Consider the following 20,631-nt stretch of genomic DNA (forward strand, 5'->3'; position numbering starts at 1 on the left):
CAGACGATAGTTGGACACGCACACGCACGTGCGCGAGCGCGATAGAGCTTTGGAAAGCCCCCTCAAAGCTCCAATGTTTGTCTTCAGTGCAAATACAATGCTCATAGTCATAATTCATATGGCGGCAGGAAGTGAGGATGACAGAGGGTGAGAGAGTTCAGCTGAAGTAGTTGCCCAGTAGTTCAAAAGATAATTGACCCCGCCCTCCCACCACGCTCGCAACCCCCGCCCCGCCCCTCAGGAAACACCAGCCATGGCACCAGGGTGAGTGTCAAGCAGGAAACAGGTGCCAGCGATGTTTTCTTTCTTTCCAAGTGGCAGGAGAGAAAGGAAGTGACACTCAGTGGTGGAAATTTGAGACGGCGAGGAAATATTGTGATTTAATGGCTTGCTCCTCAAAATATTTTTTTTACCCCTCCATAATGTTTTTTTTTTCAATTCTAAATTTACCTCCCCCTAAAAATGGGCATTTTTCCTGAAAAATGTACAATTCTTTCAGAAAATGTGATGTTTTTGCTTAGAAATATTTTTACTAATGCAGTAATAAGGTTTGTTTCTTGAAAATAATATCCCCAAAAATATAACTGTTTAAAAAGAATATCTTTCTCTCAAAATTACAAAAAGAAAATAAAACACTATCTTGCGTTCCTTTTCTCTAAAAAATTGACCTTTTTTTTAGGAAAAATATCTTGAACTATAGATATACAAGAGACAACAATAGAATAGAATACAACTTTCTTGCCACCTAAAATACAATTTTATGGACATTCGTGTAATAAGTAATGTTACATTTTTTTCCACTCAAAGTTAGCCTTTTATGTTTAAATATGACATTTTCTTTCTCTAAAAATACGACAAAAAAATATGTCTGTTTCACAGAAAAAGGATTTATCTCAAAATACAACAAAAAAATACTGTTTTTGTTTAAAAAAAAGAAAAGAAAAAGCCTTTAACACCTTTTCTCAGAAAAATTTAATTCCCCCCCTAGGAAAAAAATATTTCTTCCCCAAAATGTCTCCATTTGAAATGCTTTCATTATTTATTCATTTTAAAAAATGCACATTTTGAAAATAATATCAATTTAACATAAAGAAGTTTTATGAAAATGCTTGGTTGCATGTATGCATCATGTCCACTGTCGCCTCTGCTTTAAGAAATCAAGAGACATGATTTCCAAGCTCCAATTTAATTCAAATAACACAAAGCATCTTTGTCCAGCAAATGAAGCATCCAATTCCTGACTGTTTCTAGACAATAGTTGCTCATTTTTACGCTTATATGTCAGCAAAAGTACGTTGACCACTTTGACTTTTTCAAATGTCTATCGATGCATAAATTATTCGAAAGAACACGCAGGGCTCCAGGCCTCACACGCGTGGAGTTAAATAAAAATGCGTGAGCAAGAAACCTCACAATCACCATTCCAAGTGCTTTTTAACTGAATTAGGTCAGATATCAACATTGTTTCAACTTCCTTCGAACTATCTTCAGTGAACCCTCGCTATTCATGACCCGATGAGAATAAAAGATGCTCTCCTCTTTTTGTTTTCAATACTGGATTATGTTAATAATTCAAACCCTAAATTGACCCCGCGAGCTATTGCGAACTCGATTCTGGAAATTCCCATCATGCTGCTGTTTGCTGTCAAGTTGAGTAGCTATTACTGATTTTAAGTCGAATCTGACCAATTTGCATTTTTTTTAAGCGACAGCCGATTCTGATATTTGGCAGAATAAAATTCCGATAACCGAATAATTAATTCAATGTAATGATTTTTTTTGGTCCCTTAACACTGACAGCAAGAAAGATATGAATTTCAGGCTGAAGATTTGGTTGTTTTACATACTTATTATTTTTAATATTTTATATTTATTTTATTACTTTAAGTTTACAGCAGCCAGAAAATTGTTTTAATTTTTTTAAATTTGTTTAAATGTCATAATCTTTGTCTTACTGTGTTGTCATTTTTAATTTTTGGGGAAAAAAAAATATATATATAAATATAAAAAATCTGATTTTTGCCAATCGGATTGGCTGGTTAAATTGTCAAGTTTTAAGATACTAAATTTAGTTAGCAAAAAATTCACAAGAGCTTAGTTGGCGAATGGCAAGGGTTCACTCACTGTACATACTCAAACTTGACAAAACCTCGCACAGGACTCCCTCTCAAACTCTTCACAAACTTTCAAAAAAACACTTTCTGTAACCCTCTAATCCAACTTTTTCCTGGCCTCATCTTGAATGCAATTTTTTTTTTTTTTTACAGGCAGCTGAATGTTCTCTCACAACCAACAATGAGTTGTGACAAATACACTTCATGAAAAGTTCGCCACGCTAGGCTTTTTTTGTGTTTGTTTGTCTTCAACAAGCCTGCACAGCGAGCGGGTACGGCTCAGTCAGGACCTTGTAGCGGACCTTGGTGTTGGTCACGGCGCCGTGCTTCTGGCGCAGGTGAAGGCGCAGCTGGCTCTTGTGGCGGAAGTGCAGCTCACACTTTTCGCACTGCCCCAAAAAAAAACAAATGAAGATTTGACCTTGTCTCCTTTTCATTGCCGCTAATTTGCCGAACTCACCGAGTACGGCTTTTCTCCGGTGTGAATGCGCAGGTGGCTCTTGAGGGTCTGCAGGTGGCGGAAGCGGGTGCCGCACGTGTGACACGGGTACGGCTTCTCGCCCGTGTGGATCAGGACGTGTGCTCTGAGGTGAGCAACCTAAAAGTAAAACAAGGCCATTTACAAGGTGTATCGTCAAAACAACCACATAGCTTAGCTAGCATCTGCTATCTTAATGCTAATGCTAATTAGCATCTATTTGGCGATTTTTATTAATCGACAGATTGAACGCAAACAGTGCAACACCACATTTTCTATGACAGACACTAAAGCAGTACTCACAGTCATATATTCTTTATCCTCTGCGAAGAATGACTAAGATTAGCGACGTACTGACGAGCTGTAGTCTTGCGTGTAAAGGCTCACCTGAACAAATCGAGCGCCACAGGTGTCGCAGCGGTACGGCTTCTCGCCCGAGTGGATGCGAGCGTGCGTCTTGAGGTTGGCCGGCCGGTTGAATTGGGCGCCGCACACATTGCAGCGGTACGGCTTGTCACCTGCGGGATGTCGTTTGACACGTTAAAAGTTTTGAGGCTCCATCAGGTGTCGTGCGAGCCTCACCTGAGAGGATGGCTTTGCCTCCTTTAGCGTTGCCCGGGTAACCATAAGGCACGTAGTAGCACTCTCGCTTGACAGCCGGATGGCGGTGATGAGTGGTAGCTGTGGAATGTGAGGAAAAAACAAGGTGGGCCAAAAGTAGCTGTGCATGTTTTAAAACTCATTCACTGCCAGCCATTTGAGAGCATTTTGGCATTCTCAAGCGGCACAGGAAATTTTAGTTCAATGATTTTGAATACCTCACCTCATCAGAGGTAAAAAAATGCATTTAAATTTTAAATGAAAGTGAACAAAAGCATTACAACAAAATATCTGTGTTTGACACACCACAATATTTAGAAAATAAAACATTAACAATGTTTACTCATTTAATTTTCTTCAAGTTTGGCGGGCCGGATTAAAACGTTTAACGGGCCACATGAGGCCCCCGGGCCGTAGCTTGCCCACACCTGTTTTACAATCAGCAGTAGAAAACAGATAGGTTGGACAAAATGCTGCCGTTTCTCCCAGTGAACTCACAAACTGCTGACAGGACGGAAAAAAGGATGGAATGAAAGTAAGAAAGAAAAAAACAAGGAAGGTGGGAAAGGGTGTAACAAATTTTTGGAACAGCAGTTGTGATTTTATGAATTAGAATTTATTTTCATTTGAAATTTGCATTGAAAAGTGCTACTTCCGGTTTTAGCTGTGTGCTTTTATTTTGAATGCGAACTTCCTGTTTATTAGAGTTCACACGTAAGGTAACTTAACAAAGAGTACGGCCACGAGTTTCATATTGACGGTCAGAAAAACGAACATTTCTTTTACTTGCACCCCCTCCGAAGAGGCAAAAGGTGGGTAAATGACGTGTCTACGTTTTTTGTGTTTGTAAATATTGAGTGTTGAATGTGAAATACGTTAGCTAATTGTGTGTTTTGAAACGTCTTTCAGCTCGTAGGTTATGGATAGTTGTTGCTCAAAAAATAAACCGCAAAATCATCAGTAAAGTTTCACCCTTGTTCCGAGGGCATGCTACAAAGGGTGTTCGGGAAACGGAACAAGGATGCATGAAAGGTGGGAAGGGAGGAAGATGGAAAGAATGGAAGGTTGGAATAAAGGAAAGTGAAGGACACAAGGAAGGAAGGATTAATGAAAGAAGCCAGAAGAGATGGAAGGGATGATGAAAGAAAGGAAGAAAACAAAGAAGAAATGTCTAGAAAGCTTCCGGCTGTTACCTGTTCCCTCTTGCACGGAGGCGGGTGGCCCGAGGGGAGGGGCTCGGCCAGAACCCTCGTAGCAGGAGGCCTGCCCCTGTCTGGTGAGGAGCGACAATGAGATGTAGAATGTCCGCCCCAAGACCCCCCCCCGTGACCTCTTACCTATCAATCTGACCGGGCACTTCTCCAGGCCACGCCTGTGTGACCGCCATGGCGTGGCGTCGCGGCTCCTCCTTCATTGAGCTCCCAGCACAGAGAGGGTTGAGGATGATGTACTTGTACTTTTTCCAGTTGCACGACTTTGGGTCCGCTGTGGTTTTGCTGTCACGCTGAGGGAGTAACAAAACCTTATCAAAGCTGTGCTCTAATATAAGCGACGCGACGTTCCAAAGCGGAGAATAAGAGGCTTGGATGGGTTTTCGAAAATATATTTAAATTCATGACATTCAATTTGTATCTTATACAGTGGATTTTTATTTTTAAAATGTACTCAACGATAACTAAATTAAAAAAAACTAAAACCAATACTAAAATTAATACATTAAAAATGAAGTCTTTTTTAAGAAATTAATGTGTCAAATTGGTACGTGTTTTACAGTCAATTTTGAGTATCACGTTTGATACGTTGGTCGTTCTAGGGTTTTCAATAAATTGAGTGCTTGAAGGACGTCTTTGTCGATGGTCCTGAAACTCACCGGGAGATTTTTGTTGCAGGTTTTGGACTCGCAGGGGGAGCTGGGCTGGCAACTGGAGCATGCGGGGCTGTCGGGAGAGGGAGGGGGTGAGTCGGGCTCCTTCTTCAGTTCCTCCGAAGTGGGTTTCCCTGCCTCTGCCTCACTTGGGACCCTGGAGAAAATACGGCTTGAGGGGAAGCTCGAGCAGCCCCAAAAAAAAAAAAAGAAGGAAAGAAATTTCATTTGAGTTCTTACCTGGCTCTCCGTGCTGCTTGTGGTCCAAGATTAGGAAGGTCTCCACCTTTCGGGGCCACAGAAGCAACAGACACCCTGGGGTCCAGCTCCAGTTGGGGGTGTCTCATGCTCGTGTTTTCCCTGCTACAAAAATCAAGCAATTTGAGTTTTGAAAAGGACAGCTGGACCTTCTCATTCATAGATTATTAAAAAAAAAAAATGTGGACGGGGAAACGCAAATAATATATTTTGAAAGTAAAAGAATTTATTAACCTTTTATGAAATAAATAAAAACAATTATCAAATTTATAGGTAAAAAAAATATTTTACATTTTTTTATTTTATTACTTATATGAAATCTATTGCCATTCATTAATATAATAAATTAATAAATACCTTTGCTATAAAAAATTAAGACATTCATTCATTTTATTCAATGTGACAGTAAACAAATATAACAAATAAATATAGTGTATTTGAATGATAAAATAATGTCGATTTTTAAAATACATCATAATGGAAAGATGGATGATTTTTTAAATTGAAATTTATAATAATTAATGTGACAATAATGTAATTTTGATTAAGGAATGATTTAATAAAAGATGTTAAATGTTCAAGTAAAATGATTTACTTGTTTCCTTTTTCTTATTCACAATAAATCAATTTATTTGATCATTTACAAATGAGAAAAACATTGCTGGAAGAAAATGCTAAATTGTGAGTGCAACAAATTAAAATAATACATTATTAATTATAATTAATCTAATTGTAATTAATTACAAATTTTTAAGAAACTAAATACAAATGTTAAATGTTGCGCAAATATTTTAGATTTTTTTTTATCTGTTTTATTACTTCAAGTGAATCAAGTTACCATTTATTTAATATGATGAATAGATAGATATTGCTTAGAAATAATAGTAATATATGCAAATTAACTAATTCTATATTGTTCAACATGTGTGAAGTGAAGTCGTGTATTTTTTCAGGCTCTGACCAGTGCAGCCGCATAAAGTCCCGGCAGGTGTCGGCCACGTGGTCCATCTGCAGGTAAGCCGCCACGGCAAGCACGCCAGGGGCGGTGTCGGGCGTCAGTGGGAGGCGGGACGTGTACATGAAGTCCAGCAGCAGGGAGACGCTGATGGGCTCCAGGTGGCCGGGCAGAGACACGCTCATGTGCTGCGTGTGCCGCGTGGAAAGCGAATAAAAGAACCCGCTGAGAAAACAAAACAGCAAAACAAGACAATTCTCAAGCGATGCTGACTTTGCACACAGCAATAAAAGTAATGCTTGGACGTTATCTTGTGGCAATGAGAAGCAATTCAATCAGAAAAGCGCTTTCAAACTTTTCAACTTTCATTCCACTCCCAATTGACGTTTACTGTCACATTAAGCATAAAACAAAAAAAAAAATACTCTCGTGTATCCAAATGCTTACTGAGTCTGTTTAGCTTCATGCTAACATAATTCAAAACGCCATTGACCATGCTAATGTTGAGCATTGGTAGGTGCGGTTTTAGAACCCTGTAATCAGCAAATATTTGAAGACATGTACATGGAGCAACACATAATAGACAAATAATAGAACAGTACTCACAAGCATATATACTTTATCCTCAATGACAAAGAACTAATATTACAACGGCATCTTACTCAGTCACTTACCATCACAGTCGAAGAAGAAGCACGAGGTAAAGCCCACGTATTTGTGGTTTAGCATTCACAGATTCACCAATCATCAGATTTTATTATGAACCTTCCCCTTGTTCATTGCGGCAACGATTTAAAAAAAAATCGAGATTTTCTATTATGCTGCTCTTTTTTGTGCCTGCTTGACTGTATACTGCCACCTAGTGGGCAAGGTGCACACCGGAAGGAGCAGCACAATAAACAAATCCCATCAAATCCCACCCCAAAAAATGACTTTGGCCGATCGCATTGAATGAGAATTTGTTTTTTTCATCCTCCCCACCCTGTCAACGAAAGTAATGACAAAGGAAGCATGCACTCATGATCAAAATGGGGCATCCCAGAAAGCTCATCACGTCACACCAAAGCTACCTGCAGGCCACCAGCACGGCCGAGTGAGCCTGTAGGCGCGCGTCGCCCACCGCCAGGGTGGCGTCCGTCAAGATGCCGCGGTGTCGCAGCTCGTTTAGGTTGAGCAGCACATCGCTGCAGTGGCGGGTGAACTCCTTCACGTAGCCGGCGGACGCCACGTGGCCTTCCGCACTCGACGTCATCGCATTCCTCTGTGGAGGAAAAGAAAACAACAAAAAAAAAAACATACATAAAAACTCAAGTAGTAGCACATGACATCTAAACAACCGCTGAACGGATTTACGGGACAGTTCAGTTATATTTAACTTTAATCTCAGTATATTTGAATTTTAAAAACAAACAATGACGTACCATTTTAGCTAACTTGTATGTGCAATTCATTTGAATGAATCATGATTTCAGTATTTTTTTTTTTTCAAAATTTCCTAATCTTAATCAGAGAGGCATTTTAAATATAATGTTTTAGGAACAAATGCTGCAGCGTTTTGTGTTTGATGAACACTTTATGTGGCACTTGGAGTTCAAATCTGCAAAATAGCTAAACATTTTTACAAAGCTAAAATTAATTTAATTGTTTTTTATTTTAAATTGTTGTTGTTTTTTTTTTAAATTGGTAATTTTTTTGGTCACTTTTCACAATTGAGAGTAATATTGTTTATACTTTTTATGACTCTTTAATTAAACCGTTTATTGCTGTGAAAAGTGTAACAGCTTCAGACATCATACATTTAAAAAAATGTTTTGTTTATATTATTTTTAAGCAGGATCTTGCAACATTTAAACATCTTTGCAGTACAATCCGATCAAGTGATCAGAAATCGCAGATGATCATGTGATTTTTTTAATTTTCTTTCATTCATTTCTAAAGTCAGTGAAATTAGGTGACTTCATTCAAACATGTTTTTAATTTATTGTTACAATATGCGGCTGACCAATAAAAAAAAAAAAATGCAAATTCCCCTTGGGCCTAATTTTTGCCACCACGTAAATGATTACAAATTGTTTTGCAGACATCTGAGTTATCTCATTTACTGTACCTACCAAAGCAAAACAATCATAAAATAATGAACAAATTAATACATTAATTTAAAAAAAAATCTAAATACTTACCAATGTGTCTTCTTAGTGAGCCAATAAATCGACACAAGTGTGCCAGACACATGTGTTAGGCGAGACCAGCTCCCTACTCGTACCTGGAACGAAAACCTCAAAGTTGACCTCTTATTTTTTTTATCGTGTTTCTCGTTTTGTTTCCATCTTTTGTCCCCAACTCACCCCGACCAGCAGGGACGAGAACCGACGTGCCCCCGCGCGGACCTCAAGCCCCTCGCCTCAGGCTCCTCCGGTCAAATAAGAAATTGGGGCTGAGCTCAACCTCGACTTCCACGGGCGGCAACTGCGTGTGGGGAGGCCACAGGGTGCGGGGGTCTTTATAATGTCGCCCACCCGCCTTCTCGTACTTCCTTTTTCCTCAATGGCCCACGCGCAGGAAAAGGCCTGGCCCAGCACTCTGAGCTCCAAGTATTTTTAGTGGTCTATTAGTTTGTCTAAACCCCCTTCACGCTCAGCAAAGTCATGGCAGGAAAACGCTCGTGGGGTCCCGTTGGAAGAAAAAAAAAATATTAACTCAAATTGTCCATGTGCAAATTATGAACTTGAAATTGTTTGCAAATTCAGAAAACACAATTCCAATGGCGTTGGAACGATCCAATTCCTTTTCTCAACCTATAGTCAATTACAAATACAAGATATTTAATGTTCAAACCGGATTAATGTTACTTTTCCTCTCTATTCTGTCTATCCATATTCTGTCTTAAAAGAAATCGCATAAAAAAAAAAATCTGTTCGGAACATTCCACAGGTGAGCAGGTTAATTGGATATAATTGAGTGTTTTGATTGGTTGAACAGGCCCAGCGATTCAGTCTGGATTTCCAAACTAAAGGTTCAGAAGGCCAAAAACCAACATCAAATGTCCTTGACCTTTGATCCCTGAGTGGACACTGCAATAAAAAAAAGCGGCCTCTTTCTATAAAGGATATTACCATGTGGGCTCAGAAACTCCAAAAAACATTTCCAGTTGCCACGACATTGAAAAATGAGTTAAAACTCGATCAAACAAAAGCAACAAAAAAAACAAAACAGAACTGCCGTCCACTCTCTGACCCCGAGCTTACTGAGTAAGTCCAAGACAATTCTACAGTACAGCAACGAGGAAAAGTGCCAGAGAACCCAACTAATGAGAAGTGGAAAAGTGCTGTGGTCTGACGAGTCCCCATTTCAAATTTTTTGTTTTTGGAAAAGATGGACATGGTGACCTCTGGGCCAAAGAGGAAAAGGACCAAGCCCATTGTTACCAGTGCAAAGTTCAAAGTTCAAACGCCAGCATCAGTGATGGTCTGGGGGGGTGTGTTGGCGCAGATGCCAGAAATGTGAATGTCCCATTAAAGCTGAAAGGTACATTCAAATATCGGAACAACATCTCGACGAGATTGGGAAATCCGGGCCAAAAAAGTTCAAACCCTGCCACAGTTTGGCTTTAGCCGCAGGTGCCTCGACTCAACCGGCAGGTAAAAGGAGCTTCCGGGATCTGTACTCCAAATCACTCCGAACACTGTTCAGCAAGGTGCAAGTGCTACGAGGACGAAGAGGAAGGAAGCGAGACAACAACGTGGCTTAGAGATGGGGGGGGGGACACCTTCTCCTTGATGGTGAAAAACAACCTTTTCCCCGCTTTGAGCGAAATGAAGCCGACAGATGTGAAGGAAACCCCCCTGGTCACACACAAAACACACGCACACACATTTTTCAATGCATCCTGCAAAGCTATGGAGAGACATGGATGAAAACGCCTGTGCAGGACATCCGTCAATAATAAAGCAGGCAGGAGATGAGGGGGGAGACAAGCCGATGAGGGAGATTACGGGGGTTCACATATCAGTAAAAAAAAAAACGGAAGGATACCTCATGCAGGGGCTAAGTCAGGTTCAAACATACACTTGTAGTGGCACTATATAAAAAAAAAAAAAGAAGCGTGCTTCATGCATTGAAAAGGGTGTCCGAACCTCAAGAGTATAATTTTTTTAATTAATCAACTATTCTTGAAAGTACACAACTTTAATAATATTAAAAATATTAAAATGGTCAGTCCGTCACTTGGGCAAACGGATTGCCCAACCGACTGACAGACCAGACCGACTGATGGACGATTACGCAATTGTAATCCCCCCCCCCAAAAAAAATGATATATCTATCTATATATATATATATATATGTATTTATTTATTTATTAAATTTATTTTGTATTTTGTATTTTTTTTTTTTTATCTATGGTAAACCATTTAGTTGTCTGCTGCAGGACGATGTGTTTACGACACAGTAAATAACAAAATTGTTGCCAAGTGTCCAATGGTGATCGGGTGGGTGGTTGTGCTTTGTAGCAAAAGGAAAGCGCATAAAGGAAAGAAAACAGAGGTGGTCTCGGCTGCTTCCAGGCATTGTGAGAGCAACGGATGAGTGCAATGGGGGTGGTGGGGGGGTGTCTAAGGAAAAGTGAGACCATTACTAAACGGGTTCTCCAATGGGCGGAAGCCATCGAGTCTGTCCCGTTGGCAAAGATGGGGGGGCGGGGGGCGGTGGGGGGGCTTCCTGGCCTTCACATGTGTGTCAGTGTTGACTAGTCCCAACGTTGACCTGAATCCCTCAAGATGGTGCCAACGTGTTGACAAAAACAAAGACTTCCTGCAATTTGCCATCGGCATGACCATATAAGGGCAAGCAGATACCGGACGTGGGGGATATCCCAGGGAATCGGCTTTATTTGTTTTTTAGATGAATACGATTAAATGTTGCATTTTAGAGAAGACAAAAGTCAGATTTTTTGGGGGAATGTGGGAGGAAACCCACGCGGGGATGCAAACTCCACACGAGAAGGACTGAGCCGGAATCGACCCGACAACCTCTGTACTGTGAGGCCGTCGTGCTTACACCGTGGCGCCCAAAACATTAAAATACTACTTTATTAAATATGACCTTTTTTCAGAAAATACTACAACTGATCACGAAAATATAAAGGAAATTTTTCAAATATATGATTCTGTTCTCATATTATATATACTTTAATCCAGAATAAATGCAATTAAAATCTAAAAATATACCTTTACTTACTTTTTTAGACGACGTTTTTGCGAAAATGTATTAATTTGACCTCGTGATGTTTTATGTTTTATCTTTAAATATATATACACAACCTTTTATTTTGAAAAATATGCCATTTTCCCCACCGAAAATATAAAGCTTTATTTGCGTAAAAATCTGCCCACCCCCTTTCACAGTGTGATCCTTATTATATTACAGTAGTCCCTTCGTCCAAGTTTTTATTTTGAGAACTTTCACCCGTCACGCGCCCATCTCGAGTTCCTTGCGTGCGCGCGCACCCAAGTCGTTGAGAGCGTTCGCTTACGTCACACGCGGGGAACGCGTCGCTTGGCTGTCTGTCTAACTAACTGCTCGTGTGGCTTCCGTCCAAGAAGAAGGAAGAAGCCCTCCCTGTCCTTCCCTTGCATTACCTTGCCTTCCCTTCGGCTTCCCTCCGGATCCGAGGAGAAAGGAGGTGAACGGCGCTCCCTAGCCTACCAAAAAAGAGAAAGTTTTGTTCGCTCCCGAGCTTTCATGGGAGCGGCGCGCATCTTTGCAGTTCGCCATTTCTGGTGGTAAGCGGCCATTCTGTCATCGTGCTTGTTGTTTTATTGGAATTTGGTCGTGTGTTGCGAAGTTTGCCAGCACGCAGCATCGAAATGATCTTGTTTTGTTTTTTTTTTGTTTTTTTTGCGCCCGCCTCCTTCTTATTTCAGAATGGAGTCACGTTGCTTTTATTGGTTTAGGCCGATTCAAATGCACTTTGTTGTTGTTGCATTTTGGCTGTTAGTGCAATGTAATAGATGACCAAAAAAGAACGGTACATGTAGCGAGCTACACGCTATTAGCTAAAGCCTTCAAAATAAAGGCGTCGGATGAATTTACTTTTAATTTGAGCGGCCGTTATGATATAGTTTTCTTCACGGCGCAGACAATTTTGAAATCATGTTGCTACGCCTTTCATCTCTGTTGTAATTTATGCGTGTATATTCCCTTTTTCGTGTCACAGAATTTTACTTCGAAAGAAACGGAAGAAACACCCGCTTCCCTTTCACGGCCTGTCACTTCTCATTCGTCAAATCTCAGGCAATGCATTAAAATGTTTAATTGCATTGGTTCTCCCGGTAAGGCATTTGACAGCAGCGGAGTATAAAACGGTAATATAAAACCAATTACTAATGAAGAAAATAATTAAATTGGCACGATATAGAATATCATTGCTGCAGCATCTGAATATATTGGCATTTGCATATGTGACTGAATATTATATGAACTAATCCGAGTAGTCAGATAAAAATAAATATATTTTTGTTTGGTTGAACAACTATGACAATATTAGACATAAAACATACCTCTTACACCTTAATCAACTAAACTTTAATTTCAACTGTGCTTCGCAGCAAACTATATTTTCTTCTCGAGAAACCTTAGTGATATTTTAGGCTATGAGGCGGAGTGAGATAAGAAAGACATTAACAAGTTTGTCAGCAAAAACAGCACATTTAAGTATGATGGTTTGTTTAAAAATTCATCAGCAGTACCTGCATATGTGTCGGGCTCTCCGTATCGAAAATGAATTATCATTAGAAATTATAATCGGGCACCAGCCGCAACGAGCTTCCTTTTAATATGGTCGTTTATCACATGCAAGATGCTATGAAAGGGAGGTTTACATCGTATTAAGTAATTGTGTGACTCTGTTGCTCACGCTAACAGGGGTTAGCCATGAAACTCAATTACCCACAATGCTTCTGTTTTACATGACAGATGACCCGGATCACCGCTGATGCGCATGTGCAAACAGCCAGTAGAAGAAGAGGCAATTTTTCAAAGGAAAACAAAGCGCCAAATAATTATATGTATAAATAAACAACGCCTCATCTATTAAAATTAAACTGTCGACGGTTTTGGTTGTCGTGATTAGTCCACTAATCTTGGCAGCCTTAGTGTCAACACGCAATGTGCGTCTGTAGTTTGTTTACAACGGAGATGTGAGAGAAAGATTTTTTTTTCTTACATCGATGCATATTTTAAGCAGTCTAAATCGATTTTCTATGAATCTTTACATCCCTAATATATTTACACACACGAAAAAGGTTTAATAAATATGTATAGCGAGATATATGGATTGGATGTATGAGAGAGCATTTGACACCTTTTTACGCATCATTTATCATATCAGTTAAGCGTTGTATATGAAATAATATGAAAAGTGTTGAGGCTTACACTTTCAGTCGTGGCATTGTTGTTTTTTTTGGTGCAGTGATCTCATCGTTATAATTCTCTTAGCCACGAGGATTTATGACGGCTCCATGACCCAAATTCTCTTCAATCAGTCTGAGTGACTTATTAATCCAAACCGGCCCCCAACTCTTGAATTGAAAATGTAGCAAGTTGTCAAGGATTGTATTGTTTTGAGCCAGGTGCTATCATTACGCAACATTTCCTATTTTGCAAATGCTCGCTATACTGGTGTCAACAGCCACAGACAATAAGCATTGTGGGTGGCAGGCGGCGAGGGTGCGAGAGTCGCAGCTGCGTGCGCGCGTCCAATGTTTTCGGGGGGCCCGCTGCTGGAAATCCCCAAACCTTTCCGACTGGCTGCTGCCTTCCTGCCCCCAAAGTCCATTGTTTGAGCTGCCGTTGCCACGGGAAACAAAAAAACAGTGACACATGTTTCGCTGGACTCATTGGCCCCACCTGTGTCACTCCTCAGAATCCCACCATGTCCGGCCCTACCTGGCTGCCACCGAGGACTCTGGATAGTCCCGAACGAGCCGTCCCCCAGATGTCGCACTCTGCAGGCTCACCCATCTATCGAGTCCCCAACAAGAAAGCTGCACCTGACTTCCGGCCCAAATACAACCCTTATGACCCTAACGGAGGAGGGATTGCGACGAGGTATATGGCAACCGGACCCACAAGTAAGCCTTTTTTTTGTTTGTTTCCTCTTACTTTTTTACACTAAGCAGCACCTCAAGAAATGTCTGGCCCTCAAAGCACAAGCGTTAGGGACCAAGATTAAGATACAACAGCGTCGTAGGCACACATTCTCTTAACATTTTTGTCAGCCATTGTAACATTGAACACGAATGTTGTAGACTACAATTGCTGTTTTCAAATGTTCTGTGGGGAATTTAAAATAAAATAAGTCACTATAAAAAAAGAAATGCAATTTGAAGATTTCGTAACGTGACTTTTTTTATGCATACCACTAGAGGGAGCTCTATACCACCAGAATAACCGTTTCCATTATGAAGTTGAATCTAACATCTGTGCTGGTTGTTAGAAAATATCCCTAATTTATTTTCTTAAAATTGTAGTTTGTTTGCACAATATACAAGTTGAAAAACAACCGCAAAAATTACATTTGTAAGTACTCATTATGTGTGCTTGCTTCAAGCCGTCTCCTTCAAGTACAAGAGTCCGCAATTAGAAAGTCCATTTACCGTAAAATGTGCCCTTTAAGAATTCCCTGTACCCGTTATGTTTTGCGCCAAAGGTGGGCCCGTTCATCACTCGCCTGCCGATCACTATTACCCGCCTCCGCACGGGCCCAAAGACGAGCGCAAGTGGAGCACCCACGGGGACGGCTACGAGCTGATCGTAGGTGTCTCGTCAACGTCGCCCCGGCCAACCTTCAGTTTGTCTTTTTTTCCAACGGGGAACGTGCTCTCATTCAGCAGCGTGGCCCCGACAAATCCGCGGGCCATCACTCCAAGATCGACGCCGAAATCGACTCGCTCACCGCCATGCTGGCCGACCTGGACGGCCAGCCGCAGGACTCCAGCACACAAGTACGACACCTGCTGCGCTTCGTACTGTACATTGGCTCGCAAAGCGTTGGGAGCTTTTTAGTGTATTTCCCTGCGACGTTAATTCATCTGATTAACATTTTTGCATCGATTCACCTTTAACGTCGATTCTTGTCATTCTTGGAAAATTTTAATACATTTTTCAAACATGAAACATTTCAGGAATTTTGCATGCGTACTTGTAATTGCACCGTACTGATTAATCCCCCGGCGAATTTAATTGGCAGATATTTACTCTTTTCAAATCGGGACATTATTATTAGTTTTAATTCGTTTGTTTAGTTTTAGTTTTACTTATTTATTTTTTTACTTTTTCTGCACATTTGTCTCTCTGTTGTAAAGAAATATGAAGGAAAGTTTTGTAAAATAAGTGAATATTTTGCCGGTTATTTAATAACTTATTTTCAGATTTAAGGGCCGAAAATAAATGATTTTGTTCTATATTTATTTAATTAATTGCTTGTCGTAATTTTATTCTGTAAAGTATCGGAATCTGCATCAGCCTAAAAAAATCCATATCAGAGCAATGAACACTTTTCATTTGATTTCCATAGTTGTACGACAACGTGCCTTACAACAAATACCTCCCGGGGGACCACTACAGCGCGGTGGCGCCTCAAAGCCGGCCCAACTCGGGGTACCCACCTCACCTCCAGAGCCAGTACCACCCGGCATCTTCTTACCCGAGCGAGCACCGGGCATCCCCGTACGCTGCGCCGCACCAGCAGGACTTCTACGCCTCCAAGCCGTACCCGCAGCCCGTGCCGGCGTCCTACACCACGGCCTCCACCCCCACCGGGCCCAGGTTCAGCGTGCAGGTCAAGACTGCCCAGCCCGTCACTTACTCGCAGACGGGGCGGCAGGCCGAGCAGGCCTACGCGCCGCCGACGCCGCCTCGCCAGCACGTGCCGCGACCGCCGCCTCAGGCCGGGCTGCAGGATTGGTACGCCGCGCACCCCGCCGCGCCAGCTCAGGAGATGCGGCGAGCGAGAGGGGATCAGGTGGCCTTGTCCAAAAGAGGGATGGAAAATCATCAAATGGGAGCGGCACAAAGTCCTGCTTACCAGTCCGGCAAGGTGGGGGCCACACATTTGGTGTTGATAAAATTGCGCATTTTAAGAATACAAATTAAATTCAGTCTGATTTTTTTTTTTTTTGTCACAATTCATTGAATTATAATAATTTACCAGTTCATTGAACAATTTGAAAAATGTTTATAATTGTAATTGAATTAGTTTAAATTATTTTTCTAAATTGTACAATATTTAGTTGTATTTTTTATTTGATTTACAAACGATTTATTGCAAATTAATATTCATAAAATGTATATTAAAAAAAATTACCAATCGTGTAATTAGTGCAAGAGAAAAACGGTAATAGTTAAGTATTTTGTTTGTTTTTACGTTAATTAAAAATGTAGATTATAATCAATTTTAAATTTAAAAAAAAAAATTTAATTCAGATGAATGTATTGAAAATAAAAATTTGTATTTTCTTTGCAATGAGTTAATTTTAAATAAAGGTAGTATTATTTTAATTCGGAATTTTGTCGGGAAGTTAGATTTTAAACAGTTAACTCAGCAATTTAAGAGAAACGCATTTGGATATTTTTAAGCTGTTGAATCAAAAATACATTATTAGTTAAGTTGCGATTTCAAATGCAACACAAAAGTACTTTATTATTCCATAATAGCTGCAGCTGCCACAACAGAGATGAATAAAAGTAATAACAATCCATAATATAAATAGTACATTTTCTGAGCAGTTAAGTGAAATTGAATATTTCTGTTCTTGTTCAGCATGTGGCAGCACCTACCCGTCCAGAAGAGGAGTTGGATCGCCTCACCAAGAAGCTCGTGTACGATATGAACCACCCGCCCGCCGAGGATTATTTTGGTACGACCTATCAGCAACCGCGGCAAGAGGACAAACGTCCAAAACATTTTGCTTCCCTCCTTGCAGGCCGCTGCGCTCGCTGCGGCGACAACGTGGTGGGAGACGGCAGCGGCTGCATCGCCATGGAGCAGGTGTTCCACGTGGAGTGCTTCACGTGCATCACCTGCCACGCCCGCCTACGAGGCCAGCCATTCTACGCCTTGGACAAGAAGAGCTACTGCGAGACTTGCTACATTGTGAGTGACCGACGGCGCCATGCCTGCAATTCTGGAAAGCGCTTTTCAGCATTGTACTTCCAGCTGCTTTAACATGCAAGTCAACCCCCAAATTTTCTTTTCAGTAAAATGTCCTATGCAGTCCCACTCGTCCAAAAACGCGATTCTGATTGTTACGTTTGTGGAATATGACTTAAGCGGCAAAATCCACCCATTTCTATCGCTCTCGGGGGGGCTTGCTGTCGACTGAAAATGACATCACAGTTACTCAGGTCCAATCACGGCTCAGCTTGCAAATGTCACATGACCAGCCCCCCTAAAACAGGTGAGCAGTGATTGCTTGGAACCGCCCAACTGAGATGTCATTTTCTAAATCTGTGCTTTTCAATTATTTTCTGTTACACCCCCCCCTAGCAAAGTTGAAAATAATTTACCTTAAGCTTGGATATAAAAAAAATAAAATAGAATTCTCAAACGGCTTCCTAAACGCAACACTAAAGAGGCATCGAACTAAAAGCTCCCCCCCCCCCCTTTCGCCAGAGTACACTAGAGCAATGTTCAAAGTGCTCCAAGCCCATTTTGGATCGCATCCTGCGTGCGATGGGGAAGGCGTACCACCCTCGCTGTTTTACATGCGTGGTGTGCAACTGCTGCTTGGACGGCGTGCCCTTCACGGTGGACGCCACCTCGCAGATCCACTGCATCGAGGACTTTCACAGGTACGCACGCAAAGACGCGCGCGTTTTCTGAGCGCCGCTAACGAAGCCGCGCCTCACCCCACCCTCCCCCGACAGGAAGTACGCGCCTCGCTGCTCGGTGTGCGGCGAGCCCATCATGCCCGAGGCGGGTCAAGATGAGACGGTCAGGATCGTTGCGCTGGACCGAAGCTTTCACGTCAACTGTTACGTCTGCGAGGTGAGTCGAGTGCGACAACTAATCAATTAAACGACAACTTAGTGCGTCGTATCGTTATAATAACCTAACGATAAGGAATAAAAATTTAAAAGTGTATTTAATTAATAAATTAATTGATTAGAGTATTCAACAGTTTAGTCGATTATTAAAATACCATATTTTCCAGACGACAAGTTGCTTTGGAGTTTAGGTGGAAAAATGCACAATGAGGTAGGAAGAAAAAAAAACGACATAAGTCGCGAGTATAAATCGCATTTTTTTGCGGGTAATTTATTCTACAAAATACCAGATCAAACACTGGCATTTTTTTTTTTTTTTGTCTTCATTTCAGTGGGAGTAGCCTCCGCTTTTCGCTAGTTCCTTACACAAGTTTCTCATTTATTCCAAACTTTCTCTGTGCTACTCGATTACGGTTTTCCGCTGCACATTTCACTCCTTGCAGTTTTATATCTGCAGAATATGATTCTCTTGAGGGGCGTTTGTGCTCAGTTTTAAGGAGTAGGAGTCGCTTCATAAGTCTAGCGTGCCCCCTTGTGGCTGGCTGTGAAATTACACCCCCCATGTATAAATTGCTTCCGAGTAGAATTCGCAGTACCAGCCACCTATGAAAAAAAAAAAAAGTGCGACTTATAGTCCATAAAATGGAGAGTAATTGTTAGTTGCCGCTCTAGTTATTACTATTGATGAGACGATTCTGTTGAATAATTCAATACTGAATAATCACTTCTGTAACTTGAGTTCATGATTGTGTATGTGCTAGAAGCCGTCTACATTTCACACACTTCATCAATTAGCGCTTTGAAGCGGGCACGTCACCAGAATTGATGAGAATTAAAACGGCCTGAAGTGTTGTTGGTTTTGTGTCCAACTGACTCTAAACTCCGTCTTGAGCAGGAATGCGGCCTCCTGCTGTCCTCCGAGGGCGAGGGTCGCGGTTGCTACCCGCTGGACGGCCACATCCTGTGCAAGAGCTGCAGCGCTCGGCGGATCCAAGACCTCTCGGCCAAAATCTCGACCGACTGCTGACCGACGCGCTGTGGGACACTAATGCCTTTTTTTTTTGTTGGGGAAACATCACACAGCTTTAACAGTCCCCCCCGTTACCTTTGTTTTATATTTGCTAGTCTGTGTGTCGCGTTACTGATCCAAATGAGTGACATTTGAAGTAGCCATCGTCATGTTTTGGTACATTTTGTTCTACCGCACAGGTACTTACTTGCACACTAATTTCAAACTGAAGGATTGACAGAAAAAAAAAAATCCATAACTGCCTCGAAACACAATAACTGTGACTACTACATTTGACCAGGTCGTGACGTAGCCTCGTAGAACTGTAGCTAAAAAGAATGTCGTATTAAACATGGATTTGGTTACAGAAGTTTTGACCGAGATGAATGTGGGGAAAAAAAAAAAAAAAATCTCTTTTTGGACTGTTATTCAGAACGGTGCAATGAAGTCGATGGTATGATAGGAATACAGGGTGAAAACATCCACCAAAAAAAAAAAAAAGATCAATCAAGACTTACTTCTTGTACCTTGTGGGTATTTTTTTGTGCACTTGTTAACTTGTACAAAGCCTCAGACATGACATGGCAACATTCCACAAAACAATAATTTGTTGCTAGGACAAAATACTAGTTTGTTGCTACCTTATATCAAACTGTGGCCTAAAAACAGTTACAACATGCGGAAAAAAATACTCATTTGTGGCTTTAAAATAAACTGTGGCTCCGAAATGGGTTAAACGTGCAGACGAAATACTAATTTAATGCAAGAAAATACTAAACTGGCGTTTAAAAATAAGACAGAATGTGCGCACAAGCTATGAAATAAAGGATATATTTTTATTTCTATTTTGTGGCCGCTAATTAGCATTTCATGTCATGTCTGGGGCTCGGTCGTTTTTGCAGCTACAGTATTTGCTACCGTCTTTGTCTGATCTCAATTTCCTTTTTGTTTACACTCAGAATGTTATGTCCAGTTGCACAATCAGCCATGTAGCTTTGGCGACGTCCTGTATTGTATTTTTTTTCGGGGAGTGGGGGGGGGGGGGGGTTCTCCGTTTTGAAATGCTGTGAAGTGGAGCTCACGGTACTGCGGCACGTCCCCCTTTTTTTGGCGACTGAATAAAAAATATTTTTAAAACGAGTGCTGTCTTGTGGCTCATTCACTTCAGTGCCAAGCTGGATACATTTGGCAAAATTTGTATTTTTGTTTATTTTATTGTATCGTATGTAAAAAGTTTTTTTTGTAAATATTTCACTTTTTATGAGAAAGTGTACAGCTTGAAGAACCGTAAACTTACCCTTCCCTAAA

At 41.0% G+C, this 20,631-nt stretch overlaps 2 protein-coding genes and 1 long non-coding RNA gene across 6 annotated transcripts; 2 read left to right on the forward strand and 1 right to left on the reverse strand.

Moving 5' to 3' along the window:
• Positions 1-1,170: 1,170 nt before the first annotated feature.
• bcl6b (BCL6B transcription repressor) lies at positions 1,171-8,853 on the reverse strand. Of its 2 annotated transcripts, none has more exons than XM_088293299.1 (12): positions 8,615-8,853; positions 8,450-8,532; positions 7,340-7,530; positions 6,276-6,494; positions 5,297-5,416; positions 5,063-5,213; positions 4,530-4,696; positions 4,386-4,465; positions 3,175-3,273; positions 2,980-3,110; positions 2,575-2,712; positions 1,171-2,503 (listed from the first exon to the last, which is right to left on the reverse strand). In XM_088293299.1, exons 3-12 carry the CDS (start codon positions 7,519-7,521, stop codon positions 2,363-2,365), a joined length of 1,428 nt encoding a protein of 475 aa, XP_088149425.1. In that variant the 5' UTR covers positions 7,522-7,530; positions 8,450-8,532; positions 8,615-8,853; the 3' UTR covers positions 1,171-2,362. The 2 variants fall into 2 exon arrangements, with proteins under 2 accessions (XP_088149425.1, XP_088149424.1); XM_088293298.1 differs by having other exon boundaries at positions 5,297-5,419; positions 8,615-8,851.
• On the forward strand, positions 3,911-6,578 carry LOC148338961 (uncharacterized). The gene is made up of 3 exons (XR_015842838.1): positions 3,911-4,004; positions 5,082-5,148; positions 6,268-6,578. It is a non-coding gene; the product is annotated as an uncharacterized LOC148338961 (long non-coding RNA).
• A 2,856-nt stretch (positions 8,854-11,709) lies between the features above and the next one.
• Positions 11,710-20,381, forward strand: trip6 (thyroid hormone receptor interactor 6). 3 transcript variants are annotated; one of them, XM_088293294.1, is made up of 10 exons: positions 11,710-12,049; positions 14,191-14,398; positions 14,977-15,080; positions 15,158-15,271; positions 15,844-16,365; positions 17,089-17,185; positions 17,252-17,421; positions 17,941-18,119; positions 18,195-18,315; positions 19,210-20,380. In XM_088293294.1, the coding sequence occupies exons 2-10, from the start codon at positions 14,200-14,202 to the stop codon at positions 19,339-19,341; spliced, it is 1,638 nt and encodes a 545-aa protein (XP_088149420.1). In that variant the 5' UTR covers positions 11,710-12,049; positions 14,191-14,199; the 3' UTR covers positions 19,342-20,380. The 3 variants fall into 3 exon arrangements, with proteins under 3 accessions (XP_088149420.1, XP_088149422.1, XP_088149423.1); XM_088293296.1 differs by having other exon boundaries at positions 11,711-12,049; positions 15,161-15,271; XM_088293297.1 differs by lacking the exon at positions 11,710-12,049 and having other exon boundaries at positions 14,194-14,398; positions 19,210-20,381.
• Positions 20,382-20,631: the final 250 nt, after the last annotated feature.

Source organism: Idiotropiscis lumnitzeri, chromosome 4 (genome assembly GCF_059441095.1).
Source record: "Idiotropiscis lumnitzeri isolate Australia: NSW breed Sydney's pygmy pipehorse chromosome 4, RoL_Ilum_1.0, whole genome shotgun sequence".
Taxonomy (NCBI): domain Eukaryota; kingdom Metazoa; phylum Chordata; class Actinopteri; order Syngnathiformes; family Syngnathidae; genus Idiotropiscis; species Idiotropiscis lumnitzeri.